Source organism: Biomphalaria glabrata, chromosome 4, assembly GCF_947242115.1.
Source record: "Biomphalaria glabrata chromosome 4, xgBioGlab47.1, whole genome shotgun sequence".
NCBI lineage: Eukaryota > Metazoa > Mollusca > Gastropoda > Planorbidae > Biomphalaria > Biomphalaria glabrata.
Window position 1 is genome coordinate 27,709,687 of NC_074714.1, and position 15,379 is coordinate 27,725,065.

General features: G+C 33.6%; 1 protein-coding gene and 1 long non-coding RNA gene across 2 annotated transcripts in view; both read left to right on the top strand.

The window, feature by feature from the left end:
- LOC106073679 (potassium voltage-gated channel subfamily A member 1-like) overlaps positions 1–9,662 on the top strand; it is a 64,102-nt gene extending 54,440 nt beyond the window's left edge. The window contains exon 6 of the mRNA XM_056026618.1: positions 8,052–9,662. Within this exon, the coding sequence (XP_055882593.1) occupies positions 8,052–8,102 (51 nt within the window). The 3' untranslated portion in view covers positions 8,103–9,662. The remainder of the gene's footprint in view (positions 1–8,051) is intronic.
- A 2,605-nt stretch (positions 9,663–12,267) lies between these two features.
- LOC129926097 (uncharacterized) lies at positions 12,268–14,734 on the top strand. The gene is made up of 3 exons (XR_008777787.1): positions 12,268–12,606; positions 13,184–13,260; positions 13,529–14,734. It is a non-coding gene; the product is annotated as an uncharacterized LOC129926097 (long non-coding RNA).
- The last annotated feature ends 645 nt before the right edge of the window (positions 14,735–15,379 follow it).

A 15,379-nucleotide genomic window follows, 5' to 3' on the forward strand; every position in this document is an offset into this window, starting at 1 on the left:
CTATCTTGAGACTAGATTGCCGAGTCTAGCCTATGATATGCCTATAGTCAGTTTTTATTAGAAAAAAGTCTAGATATTAATAAAGACTAAAGTTTTTTAATTATTAGATTATTAGAAATTAATTAGATATAGACATAGGTCATAGATCTAATAATACTGTAATACATTTACTATTCTCTATACTTAATCTACTAAACTAGAGATCTATCTATAGATCTATCTATAATCTAGTCAATCTAGATCTATACAATATTTATTATAATACTTCTACTTATAATGACTTATTTAATAAGTTAGTACTTAGACTTAGATCTATTATAGTTTATTAATAGATTTACTTTTCAATGCCTAGACCTAATAATAAAATTGCGAATGATGTCTATAATGACTGATTATTAATTTTTTTTTATAATAATAGGCCTACTAAATCTAGGTCTAGACTCTACTTAAATCTAGTCTAAAATAATGACTGTCTATGACTCTAGATCAGTGATTCCCAAAGTGGTCTATATAGACCCCCAGGGGTCTACGAGGACTTCCAAGGGGTCTACGGAAATGAAAAAATAAATTGGGGGTCTATGGCCTGTTAATGGTGGTCTACGAAGGCGGATCTCATTGAAGCATGACCATTCATGAAATTGACACGTTCAAACATGATTTGTACCTTAGTTAATCCTTTGAATTTCAACCCTGTTAGTGGAATGAGTTTTTTTAAATTAAAAATTTTAACGTATTATTTTAAATACCTTAATTGTGTCTACATGAAAATAATAATTTACATGGCCGAGTCTATAAAATAAAATGTTGACCGTAAATTGTTGGTTATTAAAAATTTGGCTTCATTCTTTCTTTGTTGAACAACTATTGCATTTGTTCTTTATTTTTATGTAACAAAGTTTGAAGCTATGTCGCTATGAAACCATCGAAGCTGAAACATCGAGAAAAGTCAACATGAAATAAAAGGATTAAGATTTGAAATACTTTTGAAAACTTTTAAATTCAGAATTAAGCCACAGTAGAAAAATGTTGATTAAACATCATAGAAGAGAATAGGTTTGTGAGCGTCTTACAATATATTTACTTAGGCTTATATCAAACTCTAAAAAAACTGCACACTATAAGCAAAATATTGACTTTGCCAACCATTGAAGAGGTTTTACAATCTGTTTTACACAATCCTATATCTGATATCATTAAAAATTCCTCTAAGCAACAATACAGTTCAAAGGTGTAATGGTGAAATGAGTTTTGGACAATGAATGGTTATCGTGTTATTACGATTTACTTTTTTAAAAAGCTGGACTAGTTAACCTTGCCTGATAATGTAGTGGTATTATTATATTTTTGTTATGAATCAAGAAATTCATAAAGAATTGCTTTTTGCCTGAAATTTTGATCATTTGCTCCTTCACACTGAAGTATGATAGTTTTCGAAAGGATTATCTTTGACACTATTTTTTCTGAGTTCTTGGTTGCTAAGATCCTATTTTAAAACACAGAAATTAAACGGGAATCGGACATAGTCTATTTCACAAACTTGTTTCATAAATTGAATGAGGTTAGCTTGCAGCTACAATGTGATAACCTAAATTTGATCAACACGAAGGCATATTCTCAGTGTTTCATGTGAGGATTAAATTAATGAAGCATACAATGACAATGATAAATTTTCTTACTTTCCAAATTTAAATCGGTCAGACATCATCTAATCGAGAAGATAGAATGTTAACCCGAACTAAATTGAAGCCCAAGATTGACATTTTATTATCAAAGCTGTCCACCAATAGGCGTTTTTTTTTTTTGTTGTTGTTGTTGTTTAGTTACTTCTTGTAATGCATATTGTTATAAACCTGGTGGTGGCACAGAGAGGGGTAGTGGTGTGTGTGTAGTCAGCCGACGCAAATCGCCCCAGGCCAGCGCTAGACGAGCGGTCAACCGTGATGAGCTACGACGGTCAGCCGAGTCGAGTGTCAACAGGACAATTCGGGAAAGATCGCCGTCGTGAACAAGAGCTCAGGAGCGTCACGAGAGTTGTAGTCATCTGACCACCTAGAAACGTCGAGCGGCGTTCTGTCCGGTTCGAGAAGGCCAGTAGGGACCCTATATAAGAGCGGAGGCGACGCAGTCAAGACGGTTCAGAAAGGAGGTTCACGACAAGAGTTCAAAACACGGTCGACTACAGCACAGTTCAGCGGTGTGGTTCTGTACGGAGCATTACGACGGTTCAGTGCGGAGTACTATCAAGTACAGTTGAGACGAACGGCGTCTTGATCTTGGTCTGCGATCGAGTCCGACACAACGACCCTAGTGTGTGAAGTCAGTCCGGAACTGTTGAACCCAGTGCAAGCCCGGAACGAGACGGAGAGGCCAGTGCAAGAGTTGATACGGCGGAACGGTGTTATTGGAGAGATATTTGTACAGTGTACGTGTTGCCAATTGTACAGTATTGACTGTTATTTACAAACTATTAAAGTGTTACGTTACTTTGGAGCCCTGAGTTGTCAAGTTCTTTAAGTTGGTGGTGTATGGTGCAGTTTGCAGAGAGCCTGGATAGTGAGATTCGTAACAATATTAAATTTTATTTTGCTTTATTTTGCTTTGAATTTCATCAATAAATATATATCGCAAAGTAATCAGTGAGAAAAGCACATCTGAAGTTAATGAATTTTCACTAAAATGCTGGGGGGTCTACCGAAAACTTAAAAACATGGCAAGGGGTCTACGAGACAAAAAAGTTTGGGAACCACTGCTCTAGATGATTGAGAAGTTCACATAGAGGTGTTTTTAATAATACGGCATGTCGGCTGAAAGTATATAAAGTGCTTTTTTTTTTGTAAAAATAAATAGAGGCTCCGGTACTCAGTGATAGATTGCCTAACTTTCAACTAATAATAAATTAACAATTAACGTTGAATTACAAGAAAAGTAATCATTTTTCCCGACATTGAAAAAAGGTGCCGGTACCCCGTACCGGTGCGTACCGTCACAAAAATATATGTATATCTCAATCTTCTTTCATTTAATTTTTTTTGCGGGGTTATTGCTACTTAATACATTGATACCGGATCGATTTAAATAGGGCCTAAGTATTCAAGCAGAATTTCGAGCATTGGATAAATTTATTTTTTAAGTACAAAGTTTTATGGAAGAGGCAATATATTAGTTGTTTGAAGTTTGTAACTTCTTAAATTCAGGCTAAAAATATCGAAGCCTACATTTTTACACTCATTTCTAAACAATTAGAAGAGATGGACTGACTCATAGTGTAGCTTGTGTACATCTGCAAAAACACAAACACAGTTAGACTTTCAAAACTATTAAAAGAAAAACTTAGTGATTATTTTTACAATATAATTCTATTATTATTCCTTTTTAGAATTGGGATATAAACAAAAATTTGCCATATGACTGTATCTAACAGAAAAAAAAATTAAACTTACGTCTATTTATGCGGTTATTTATAGTTACCTAGTAAAATAAAATATATTGAACTAACACGTACATTCATCATAATGCAGTCATGCGAATTTTCGTTTATAAGCATAGCTTTATTAAGGACCAATATTTTACAAAGGCTGCTTGAAGAAATCAGGTATACCCATTAGGAGAAAAACGACCCCTTTACTCAAGAAAAATTTAAGAAACTAGAACAGACATAAAATAAACAGTGACATTCATAACAAAAGAATATTCAAAATTGATTAGAGTAACACCTTTTTAAGTAATCATTTAAAGTTTAAAATCACTACAATTTTTTTCAACAATTATTTTGTGTATGAAATTGTGTATCGGAAAATGCCGGGTACATGAAATAAGCTAGTCCTAAAAAAACAACACAGATCTTGGGTAAAATACTCATCAAATAAAGTACTGTAAATGTGTAGTTTCACGCGCTAGTTTCAGGTCTTTTCTTTTTATAGCCTCTATCGGGTTATATCCCAACTACCCGTATTTTTGTGCAGAATTTTTTTCTCTATCAGGTACACTTAAAATTATAGCATAATAATGTCAGTTTAATTTAATAAGAGAACTGAAAAATACAAAGATATATAGGGAAAAAAGCGACTTCCGGCACAATACTTTTTAATCAAAGAAACGAAACGGACTAGTCCAACAAACCCTATTCAAAGGAATACAGCTATTTTTATAGTCCTTTAGTTGCAGAATAAGAATCTCATTCAGTTTTTTTGTAAGTTAAACCTTCACCAAATAAAAAATAAAATTAAAATTTGACCTAGTTCCCGTAAGTCGGTGTTCAGATATAAGAATCTACTATATAAGCATAAAATTAGCGCTATATAAAAGCTATAATTAATATAATTATTAATTGATTACAGTAACACCTTTTTAAAAACACTTTTCAAAAATCATTTAAGTTTTAAAATCACAAAAAAAAATATTTGTACAATTATTTATGTGTGTGTAATACACAGATCTTGGGTAAAAGACTCATCAAATAAAGTACTTGTTTCAGGTCTTTTCTTTCTATAACCTCTATCGGCTTTGATCCCAGCTACCAGTATTTTTGTGCAAAATTTTTTTCTCTGTCAGGCGCCCTTAAAATTATTGCATAATAATGTCAGTTTAATTTAAAAAGAGAACTGCAAAATGCAAAAGATATATAAGGAAAAAGGTACTTCCGGCCCAATTTATAATTCTACTTTTAAACCAAAGAAACGAAACGCATAAGCCCAACATAGCCCATTGTTTACACTTTAATTGCGTGTAGGTAGTTTTTACATAGTTGTTATTTGGCTGATGAAATATTACAATATGTTCAAGCTTCGAAGTCTACTGTCCCGTACCAAAACAAAGGAAATGGTCATACCACAGCTTCTCTACGTCTTACTTGCTCACACTGAACATGATATCTAGCTCGCGGTCAACGAATTCGCGTACGCTGCCGCCTCTTGAGGTTTAACTATAAACCTTGGTAAAACCCCGGCATGAGCTTCTTAGAGTCCGACAGTCACGCTGGACAAGACACGTATCCCGAATGGGGGACGAACATATGTCAAAGGCAATCTTTTTTAGTGAGCTGAAAGATAGTCGGCGTAAAAGAGATGCCCCAAGGAAACGCTTCTTTAGAATACTAACGCAATGTTTTTAAGTCTTTGGAAAAAATGTGCCATTTTCCTTTGTTACAAAGTGCATGTTTTACCCTATAACGTAGAGATTTTGCGTCGTTTGATGTTTCGTACTAAATACTTAATGAATATACTAATTGTAATATTAATGTCTGAACGTAACCATTTGAGACGTTACACTGCAAAGACTTTCTTCTAAGTCAATGATTGCCCAATACATTTAGGCAATGTAAACGACTCGACGTGAACTGCGGTTTTCTAGACTGTATCTTATCTTATGAAATACAGACGTTAAATCATAAAAGAAGATGATTACGTCCTACGCGTGTTGTGCATGGGGACTTAAGAGACTTTCTTTTCCAATCGCCATGTACATTGACATTTAGAACAAAAAGAACATGAAAGCAATTTTTCGATTTAGAAGTCTTTACCCGATCCAAAATAAGTAAATATATTTCCTCAACAAATTATTCAAACGAGCTAGGCTTGGTCTCCTGGAAATATATATATATATACTAGCCATGTGTTACCCGCGGCCCGCGGGTCTTACGTTGCGTATCACTGTTGATATATTCACTGATAGTGTTTTCATCGAGATTGGTGAAGCGGTTTTGATTTATATTCGGGACATACACCCATACATACGACTTACTTTCTACTTTATAGTATAAATGTATATTGTTAATTAAAAGTCAAACGTATATTTAAGAGAGTAAAATATTGAACTCTCAATGATTTAAATTTAAAAATAACGCTAATTAGAGTTTCTTCAATTTATTTGTCAAATCTGTTTTTAATTTTATGTAGAGCCGAAAGTTCATGACCTCAATACGCGTTGCCTTGGTAAATACTGTAGTTGACACAAAAATAAAATAAAGCGATAAATATATTTTATTATAAAAACGAACTCGTGAATGTAATTGTTTATATAACATTCTTAGTTTAATTTTATGTAGATCTAGATCTAACATCTAAACAATTTGAATGCCACAGTAGTCTAGTCAAGAACCAAAATCTTTGAGCCTACTATAGTAAAAGACTAAACACTTTGAGCTTGTGTTGACCTAGATACAGTAGGCGTAGCGTTGACCTAGATACGCGCTATGCTAAATGAAATGTTTGTCAACACGGCTAATGTATATGTGTAGCTATGTTGTTAACAGGTCTAATTTAAAATGAAAACTTAAAATTAAACCGAATCGGTAGTTGTAGGCTTAAATGCTTTAAATAATACAATGGAAAGTAAACTGTATTATGTAAGTAGTTTATTAATTAAATCATATGCCTTTATAATGCGTTAATTTCATTTGTATCACTACGCGGCGCATATAATGGTGTGCGCGAGTTATGGAAAAGTATTTAGAGCGAACGAATTTATTTTAAAATGTTTTGGAAACACAAATGGGAAGGTTAATTATCATTAAATAATGAAATGAATTGACTGTATTTTGTATGTTCATGTGTAAAAGTAAAAAAAAAAGTTTAAAGTTACGTCTGTATTATAGGCCTATAAGATAAGATAAGAGGGATTTTTATCTCTGCGCATGCGTGACCTCTCTGTCCTGTCTCATCATATAGACATGGTAAACATTCTAGATCCATAAAATACTAATGCTTTAATAGATCTAGTCAGCAGAGATGGCCTCTTTAAAATTTTACAGACAATAGGCTGTCCACCCAATCTACTAAATGTAATCGTATCTTTCCACCAAAATATGATGGGTACAGTGCAATTTAACGGTGCCAGCTCCGAAAGTTTCAGTATAAACAGCGGAGTTAAACAAGGATGTGTCCTGGCCCCAACCCTCTTTGGAATACTATTTTCACTGCTAATCCACAACGTGTTTGACATATCCACCGAAGGCATCAATCTTCATTCCAAAATGATGGCAAACTCCTAAATATTGCCAGACTGAGGGCCAAAACTAAAATCAGAGATAAGAGATAAAAAACGCATAGGGAAGGCTGCCTCGACCTTCGCTAGACTCAGGCCAAGAGTTTGGGAAAGCCAGAAGCTCACTACAGTGACCAAAAGGGAAAAGTTTACAAGGCATGCATTATGAGTACACTACTGAATGGCAGTGAATCATGGACCACCTACGCAAAGCAAGAGAGAAAACTAAACTCATTCCATTTGAGATGTCTCCGTAGGATCTTGAATGTCACATGGAAAGAAAAAGTGTGCAATACTGTGATCCTTGCGCGATCAGGTATTCCCAGCATCTTTACAGCCCTCAGACAACGCCGCTTGCGCTGGCTTGGACATGTTCGCCGGATGGAGGACAATCGCATCCCGAAAGTCATCCTCTACGGACAACTCGCTACTGGCTCAAGAAAAACTGGTCGCCCCCACCTCCGTTACATATGTGAGCTGGCGCTCTTTGAACTATTTTTATATATTTTGTATATTTTATTTTAATTACTTTTATAGGCTAGTGCTTGAGTGCATGCCTGTCTCCCGCCAGCTCTTTTACTTTAGAAGTTAGTTTGTACGATTCATGACCTGGCTCTATAAATAGAATGGATGATGTAGTGTCTTGTCCCTTTTTCTGGTGTTGACCGCTGGTCAGTGCTTGATTAGCTGGTCTGTGTGACCAAGCAGTGAGTTAGAAAGTTATTTTTAGTGTTGTTCCTGTGTGGACATTCGCTGTGTGGACTGCCTGTAAGTTGAGAAATTGTTTTATTTTTACTTGATATATTTTAATTAGGATTGATTGTTGTTAGATTGTTTTGATGTAAACGGATTAGTGCCGTGCATCACCGGCTTAATTACTCAGCCATTGTCTATGATGGAACCGGAAGCTCCATTAATCTGGATAGCGTCACCCCCCAGCTATCCCTAATAATCCCCTTGTTGCTTTTCTATACTATGTCTATTTGTTAATGTTTCTAAAAGTATTTCCATTAATATTATAATGATTATTTTATATATTTTTTTATGTTTGTTTATATTTGTAATTGCAGGCTATAATTCCTGTCTGCCTGTCTGCTGTAGTTCTGCTTTACTGCTGCTAGTAGCTTACCGTTTAGTGTTGGGGAATTTAGGTTATTTGAGTGGTTTATTGTTTTGTAGTGGGTATATTTGTTTTATTACTGTTTTTTTTGTGTCAATTCATCTATATTTTTATTGCTTTGTAAGTTTGTTGTAAATAAAGTGTATATAAGTTTCTTTTTATAAATTTAGTTGGCTGTTTTACTTTTAGTTAGCTAGTTTAGTTTAGTTTAGTTTAAATGGTTGCTTAGGCTACTCTAGCCCCTTGGTCGCAGACCGAGGTGCACAGATTGGGCCCACCCAGTAGAGCTACCACCTGCCTACTGTAAAAAAATGAACAAATGTTGAGCAGACGATACCATAAAAAGGGCCTCACTCAGTTAGCGCCACCCTGACCTGCTCACACATAGATGTAATAAAACGGGACCTCAAATCAGTGAACATCAATACTGACCATTGGGAAGACATAGCTCTGGACCGCACCAGATGGAGAGAGACAGTGACCAAGAAAGCTATGGACAGTGAAAGTACATGTGTCTCAGCTCAGGAAGAAAAACGTACAATACGAAAAATGGCCAGCTCCTCTACCACCGAAGCAAAAGCCACCTTAACCTGCGATATTTGTGGATGGGAGTGTCTCCAAAATAAGGCTCCACAGCCACACGAGGAAGTGTGCGAGATGACCCATACTGATTCTACGACTGAAGGAGGCCAACAATAGAGTTTAGCAACTTTTTTTTAGGGTCTTTAGTTTGTTACAATTCCAGTTAGTAGCCAAGGAACAATTATGCCAAGTTTTATCAAGATTGGTAAGTTTTATCAAGATTGGTGAAACGGTTTTGATTTCTATGCAGGACATGCATCCATACATATGCCTTTCTTTCTACTTTCTACTGTATATATATAAGGAGAGAGGAGGTTAATGACAGTATCTAGTAGTATGCTACTATCAAGATTGATGTTTATAGACAGTTATACAGTACTTTATACAGAGACGAATCTTTGGCATATGTTATGAAACTGTGATGTTGTTGACGCTAATTTTATCAAGCAACATAATATAAGGTGCTTACTTTAGTTATAGGCCTACTATTTAACTAATTACTTGGACTGAATTTAATTTATTATCTTCATATTTATTTGTGACTACCTATCATTCACATTATTAATTTCCATATCATTGTATAAATATAATTGTATTAAATTCATAATTTATTTTTAAATCATCATACACATTGTTTATTAATTTATGTCCAACTGAGTGTGTATGGTGTGTCTGTTAGGCTGAACTTCGGAACCAGTAAAAAGAAAACAATTATTCTAACATTGTAATAAAAATTATACTTTTACCTGGACATTTAAATATCTTATAATACAGAATCAAAGTCCTGACAGAGATGTTGCTGTCAAGTCCCTGGTGACACCTCATGGTTCCCAAAATGAGGACAGTTCACCTAGCTCAAATTAGGTAACGCGTTATCTGTACATACATTTATTGTTTTAAAAGATTTAAACTCTAGAAAAGTATAACAGCACTTTGTTATTTCATTGTTTCTTAAAGTGTTTGAACTATAATTACGGCACCTCCGAATCCACACATGTTACAAGTTTATCTCATCAAGACTTACAAACATAATAAACACGTGACAGTTGCCAACTCATCAGGTGAATAGTGGATAGATCTGGATTTTCTTTATTCTGTATTACTTATGAAGTATTTGTAGCGTCCAACCACTGATTGTGTCCCAAATATATAAAAAAAATCTACATAACTTCACAATTAGAAATAATTTACCAAACAAAAAGTCTTTTTGAGAAACAGATACGTTTTTAACTATTTAAATTTTAGTTTTAATCAATTTTCAAACAACATCATAATACTTTAATTATTTTTTTTTTTTCAAAAAAAAAAAGCTATACAATTTGCTAATAAACCACTCAAACATGTTCTGCTTTGCCATTGTTTTTTTTTTTTAAATCTTGATTGAATAGTAGAAAGTTTTTTTAATTGTACACATATATAATAACAAACAATTGAGTTCAATTCAATCGGAGCGTTGGCTTTGCATCGTTTTAGAAAGTTTGAATACATTTAGCTGGTTTTAGTTTCAAACACGACTCTAAATTTTCATTTGATAGTTGGCTTCTTATTTTACATTTAATTATACTTGTGCAAGAGAACGCTTGCTCGCACGAATATGTCGATCCGAAGATAGACAAAACTCCAAACGCAAACTTCTTCACCTCAAAGTAGCAATCTGGAAGATTATTCCAATCACCTAATCAGCTCGCGGCATTTCTTTCAAAGCTATCATTTTTTGTTGCGTTACGTACATACATTTCTGGACCTCCGACTTTAGCAACTTGATTTTTAAGTCTGTACATTTCCCACTCCAGAAAGCTTTAGTTTTTAAATCGATCACTTGCCTTTCTAGAGATTCAGTATCAATTCTAAATGGCTCAATGTGGATTTCGTTACTATTTGTGTTGAGAAGATTTACTAGGAATGCTAGAATGGCTTTGTTGGTTTTGAACTGCTCAAATCTGTCAAGAAATTCATCTTTGATTTTTTTACTAACCATGCTGAAGTAATTCGTTCAAGAGTTGCACTGATTTTATTGCAATATTGCTTTAGAAATTGAAAATGAAGTAACTTATATATATTCTACTTACAAAAAAGAATTAGTTTTTCTTCATAACAAACGAATTTTTCTACCAAACATAGATAGGTTTCCCTTTCCTTGCAGTTTTAGATTCAGCTCATTTAATTTCTCTGTTATATATCCACGATAAAGTAAAATGTTTGCAACCATTTGTCGTTCTCTAATACAGAGTAACTAATGCTTTTTTTTTCATTTAGGAATGCATTTAATTCATTCAAGCACAAAGCAAAAAGTTTCAACACCTTACCTTTGGAAAGCCATCGCACTTTATTGTAAAGAAGAACACTGACTTTCCATTTCGTTTAACAATTCTTTAAACTGACTGTAAATGATGTTGAATGTAATGTTGAAGAATGCGAATGTCGTGTAATGCTGGGTTCTGCTTCCTGAAGTACTCTTGAAACGTGACAAGACAAATACTATAAACTGACTTAAGTCTGTTTTAGCAGACAAATATAAAGTTTATTTTACTACAATAATAATAATACTGCACTCCTTGTTAGTGCTACAAGTCTAGAAATAATAAACAATCCTATCCGCATAACAGCGGTATCAAAAATATCCAATACGTTAATTACAAATCACGTCCGCATCTCAGCGGGTAACACTGTGCAGAATTATAGATTAACTAATACATGTCTCAAAAAGACCACTGGCAACAACTGCCCACAAGTTACTATCTAACTGAAATTACTACAGACTTTTCTAAGTCGCTACTGTCCATCCCGGACCAAAATATTACTTGACCATCCGGTCTAAAGAATACCACTTGACTTGACTGAACTCAAAGTCAACTTTATTCATTCTACTTCCTGTTTTCTACATCAGGAATTCCACGTGTCTTTTAACTCTTAACATGACGTGAACTTTAGATCATGCAATGTCAACTAAGACTGTGACACTGACGATGATATGGTACTTTTGACAAGATGCTATTGTTACGTATTTCTGAATCTTCTGTCTAAATGTATTAGTAGGCACACAAATAAAAACACTGCAAAGAACTTGACTCCAACTTGTTAGAAGCGTTATCCTAACAATATTATAATATTAATAAAAATACTTTTAGAAGACATAAAATAATAAATTATTTACACATAGTATAGGAAAGCAAAAGCATTAAGGATGGCGCAAGGGGGTGACGCTACCCAAGTCTACAGAACTTCCGGTTCCATCAGAGGTAATCATGGCTAATTAACTAGCCAGTGATGCCACTACACTAATCAGTCTGCATCTAGACTATTGCAATAGATGTAGAAGCTATTAATATAAATCTACCTAAAGAAAGTAAAAATAAAAACATTTTCAGGCGGTCCCAGCTGAAATTACACACAAGAAAATAACTATACAGGCACCACTACCAGCACTGACCACTGGTCAAGACAAAAGAGAGCTTAACGTGGTTCCGGAACTAGCTATAACTAGTCAGCGCGAACATACGGCGCCTTCGACATAGAAAGCCTTAGCTCTGACCAGGTCGCGGCCTACGTCATCACTGGTCAGAGGCCAAGGTTATGCGTCACTGATTGATGCGTGTGTACGTAACCACTCTGTCCACTGTGTTGCTGTGTAGTTTACATAGACAGAAAGATTTCTTTTGAAACAAATAGAATCTTCATCTAAATATGATTTAGACTTTTCAAAATATTCATCATGGATTAAAACTCTAGATCTACAAAGGTGAACAAATGTCTCGTTTTGTAAAGGATCTAGATTAGATCTAGCACTACTAGTAACTAGCAGATATGCTTTCCGATTACCAAAAGATGATGAATGGTGGCTTAGAAAGAAAAAATGGCCAGCGGTAATACCTTTGGCTTAGTAGAAGGATTAGATCTACGTACCATTAAAGGAGTACTCTAAAGTAAGTAAATATTTCTAGATCCAGCATATTAACATTATACATAATTAATTGACTTTTATGCTTTTGATGATTAACATGATAATCATTATATAAAGTCAAAGTGGGTAGATCTAGAAATCTAGGCCTAGCCTAGGCATTGAATACTTGATCTAGGCTAGGACGATGTAGATCTAATTGTAAATCTATTCATTTAATAACGATTCTGTCAATAATTATAGAGTCTAGATCTAGTTTATATACCAATAGCATAGTATAGTCCGTATATTATATAGAAGTACACATAGACAGGTAGTAACTTATAGATTTATAATAGAGATACATATATATATATTTTATATATATAACCAGTAGAAGTACAGATCTATTGTAGTCTATTACTAGTATTCTATAGTTACATAGACTCATTCTATTAGACTGTTAGACAGTTACTATTAGATCTGTCATATTTTATACCTCGGTATATACCAAATTATTCTAGTAAATGTTCGATGTTATATATAGGCCTAATATATACATTTTATTTTATATTTTATACAGTTTGCGTTTCATTTCAAAAAAATTAATTGTAAACTTTCAGATCTGCCATTAACATTTTCAAGACGAAGTATCATGGACAGTATTGAAGGATTACGTACTATAAAGGAATACTCTAAAGTAAGTAATAATTATTACTAGCATTTAGCATATAATATTAGTATTATAAATAATTTAAATTTTTTATGCTTTTGATGATCAACAAGAGGCTATTGCTAGGAAGTAAATACTACTTTAGGCTAGAACTATGTAAATCTATTAATTTAATAAAGATTCTATCAATAGATATTCTAGTAAATGTTTGATATTATTATATTATATACAGTATTTATTTACAGTTTGCATTTCATCTAAAAAATATTAATAGTAAACTTTATTTAACTTTCAGATCTGCCGTTAACATTTTGAAGACGATGAAGTATTGTGGACTAGCTACTACACATGAAAGAGTAGAGAGTGCATTAAAAAAGTGTTAAGTCTCAGGAAGTCGCAGGATGGCTGCCTGGTCTTGTGGTTTACGCGCTGGACTGTCGTTTGGATTTATCGATGTCTCTGGTTCAAACCCTGCCCGCTCCCATCCCCTGTCGTCAACTCTGAAGGAACATCCGAAACATGTCAAACATATAAGGATATAATAGTAAAAAAAACATATCAGTGATTTCAGTGAATTTCAAGATAGTGTAAGAAATATAAATGTGTCTTCGTTTTGGATGTTCTTGGTCAAGCTACTTCTTAAAACTGTAGCCTACATTTATGAAATTACTAATTTGTTAGAACTCATAGAACAATATTCTACAAAAAATTTTACCAACAATACTAATAGTTTTTAAATGCTATTAAAGAAAACACTAAGTACACAAATAAAAAAAATGACAATGAAATAAATATATTAAATTGACTTAAACCAAACAGGACTAAATAAGAAGACCATGTCACTTTTTATGGACTATCTAAATTAAGTATTGTTTACCAACATCCTGCAGATTCCTGCTTATATAAGTTATTGACCATGTACACTACATATATTTAAAGGTTTAAGATACAGTGGGATAAATCAAAAAGATGAAAATATTTCTTTTATCTTTCCTAATTTTAATGATTCATCAAAACATCATAAAGGTTCTCTGTAAGTCTAACTGTTAGATGTTATATTATGGGTAATTATCTTGTTTTTTGAAGTAACTTGTGTAATCTATAAGATAAGATATGTTGCTGGTTATTGTGTTCATGTGGTTCTAAAGAACTTTAATGACTGCATGACTGGGGATGGGAGCGGCCAGGGTTTGAACTTGGGACCATCAATAAATCTAAGCGACAGTCCGGAGCGCAAGCCGCTCCACCAGGCAGCCATCCATATATATATAATATATAATTTAAATAACATTAACATTATATGAGCAAACCGCTTGAACAGGCAGCCATCCATATATTTAAATCACATTAACATTATATGTAATCATTGTATTTTTAAAATGTGTATTGTAAATTATTGAAATTTTTTTTTTCCATATGTTCATTAAGCAATTGCAATAAAAACTTAACTCATTAAAGTGGTATCCTTTGTCTGCAAATAAAATTGCTATATAACACCACACATTTGTTTTCATGTTGTGTTATTTCTGTTGTGATGCTTGTTATCATTAGTGTGTACATTAAGTTGTAAAGCAACTGATCAATTTTATATTCTAATAACATATGTAGGTGTAATACTGTTAATATAGAAAAGTCATAACATACATGACTACACGTTAATGAGTTACAGACTATATCACTTAGCCTAAGCACTAATGCAAACATTCAGCCAGGTGTGCTACAGTTCAGTTTACAACACACTACAGTTTACAACACACACAAAGCAGTCTTCAATCACTTAGTGTGTATATTAAGTAAATACATAAAGTCTAGACCTAGTAATTAGTCTACTTTAATAATACGTCTGTTTATAGTTATGAGCATCTAAGTCTAGACCTAGTAATTTGTCTACTTTAATAATACGTCTGTTTATAGTTATGAGCATCTAAGTCTAGACCTAGTAATTTGTCTACTTTAATAATACGTCTGTTTATAGTTAGAGGACAACAACTACATGTTGGTTGTGTTACATTTTACAACACTTCGCCTAAGCGCTAATGCTAACACAATCGCTTAGTGTGTATATTAAGTAAATACATAAAGTCTAGATCCAGTGATTAGTCTAGTTTAATAATACGTCTGTGTATAGTCATCAGGACAACTACAC